At 63.3% G+C, this 1,030-nt stretch overlaps 1 protein-coding gene across 1 annotated transcript in view; it reads right to left on the bottom strand.

Annotated features, from left to right (window-relative positions):
- The window catches only part of CDK10 (cyclin dependent kinase 10), a 4,256-nt gene that overhangs the window by 879 nt on the left and 2,347 nt on the right, over nucleotides 1–1,030 (bottom strand). Inside the window, exons 2-6 of the mRNA XM_029965535.1 lie at nucleotides 884–979; nucleotides 592–644; nucleotides 438–507; nucleotides 288–347; nucleotides 60–203 (exon numbers count right to left, since the gene is read on the bottom strand). Coding sequence (XP_029821395.1) covers nucleotides 60–203; nucleotides 288–347; nucleotides 438–507; nucleotides 592–644; nucleotides 884–979 — 423 coding nt within the window. The remainder of the gene's footprint in view (nucleotides 1–59; nucleotides 204–287; nucleotides 348–437; nucleotides 508–591; nucleotides 645–883; nucleotides 980–1,030) is intronic.

The raw sequence follows: 1,030 nt of genomic DNA, 5'->3' as shown, positions 1-1,030 counted from the left end.
AGTCAAGAGTGTGAGGAGGGGGCAGGGAGCAGGCAGGGATTGGCAGGGAGAGCAGGCAGGACTGGCAGGGAGCTCTCACTGGCCAGATGTTCTCGTTGGGCGTCCCCAGCAGCTGCACGATGAGGTCGATCTGGTGGATCTCGGAGGTGCCTGGCAGCAGTGGTTTGTGTGCCAGCAGCTCAGCCAGGATGCAGCCTACGGCCCTGAGGAGCACAGGAGGAGCTCCCCATTAACCCCCCCCCCGTTTGCAGCCCCTCCCCAGCCCCCGCCTGGGCAGCCCCCCTTACCACATGTCGATGCTGGTGGTCTGGGTGGTCATGCCCAGCAGCAGCTCCGGCGCACGGTACCTGCACAGGTGAGGCTCCGTGGCAGAGCCAGCCCCGCTGTGAGCCACCCCTGCCCCGCTGTGGGGACTCACCCCCGGCATGGCCACTCACCACAGCGTCACCACTTTGGGGGTCATGGGCTTGGGGGGCATCCCATAGGTGCGAGCCAGGCCGAAATCAGCTGCAACAGAGACTCTGGGTCAGGAGGGAGCTGAACTCTGAGCTCCGGCCATGGCATGGAGCAGATGGAGCTGCCAGGACTCACCTATCTTCACACAGCCCTTGTCAGTCATCAGCAGGTTGGAGACCTTCAGGTCCCTGTGAGGCACAGAGTGGCTGCTCAGCACCATCCTCAGCATGGCTCCTCCGCACCCTGGAGCTGAGCCATGATGAGGAGAAGCCAATCCCATCATTCCAGGGCCTCCCTGCCCTGCTGGTGCTCCCACATGGAGCCACTGATGGGCACCAAACCCTCAACCGGAGCTGTTCAGTCCCGGGCTGTGGGAGGTGTCCCCTGACACCCCCTTCCCCCACCAGCTCCATCCTGCTGCTCCCACCTGTGGATGATGTAGTTCTCGTGGAGGTACTGCAGGCCCTTGAGCACCTGCAGGATGATACACTTCACCTGCAGACAGAGACAGGAGCTCCAATCTCTGCGGGAGCAGCCCCCTCTGAGAAAACCCCTGGAGGTCAAACCCACTGGG

Source organism: Manacus vitellinus, unplaced genomic scaffold, assembly GCF_001715985.3.
Source record: "Manacus vitellinus isolate BGI_N305 unplaced genomic scaffold, ASM171598v3 scaffold_10_pilon, whole genome shotgun sequence".
In the NCBI taxonomy this organism is placed as follows: Eukaryota; Metazoa; Chordata; class Aves; order Passeriformes; family Pipridae; genus Manacus; species Manacus vitellinus.
The sequence above is the reverse complement of the archived record's forward strand: the minus strand, read 5'-3'. Positions and strand labels throughout refer to the sequence as shown.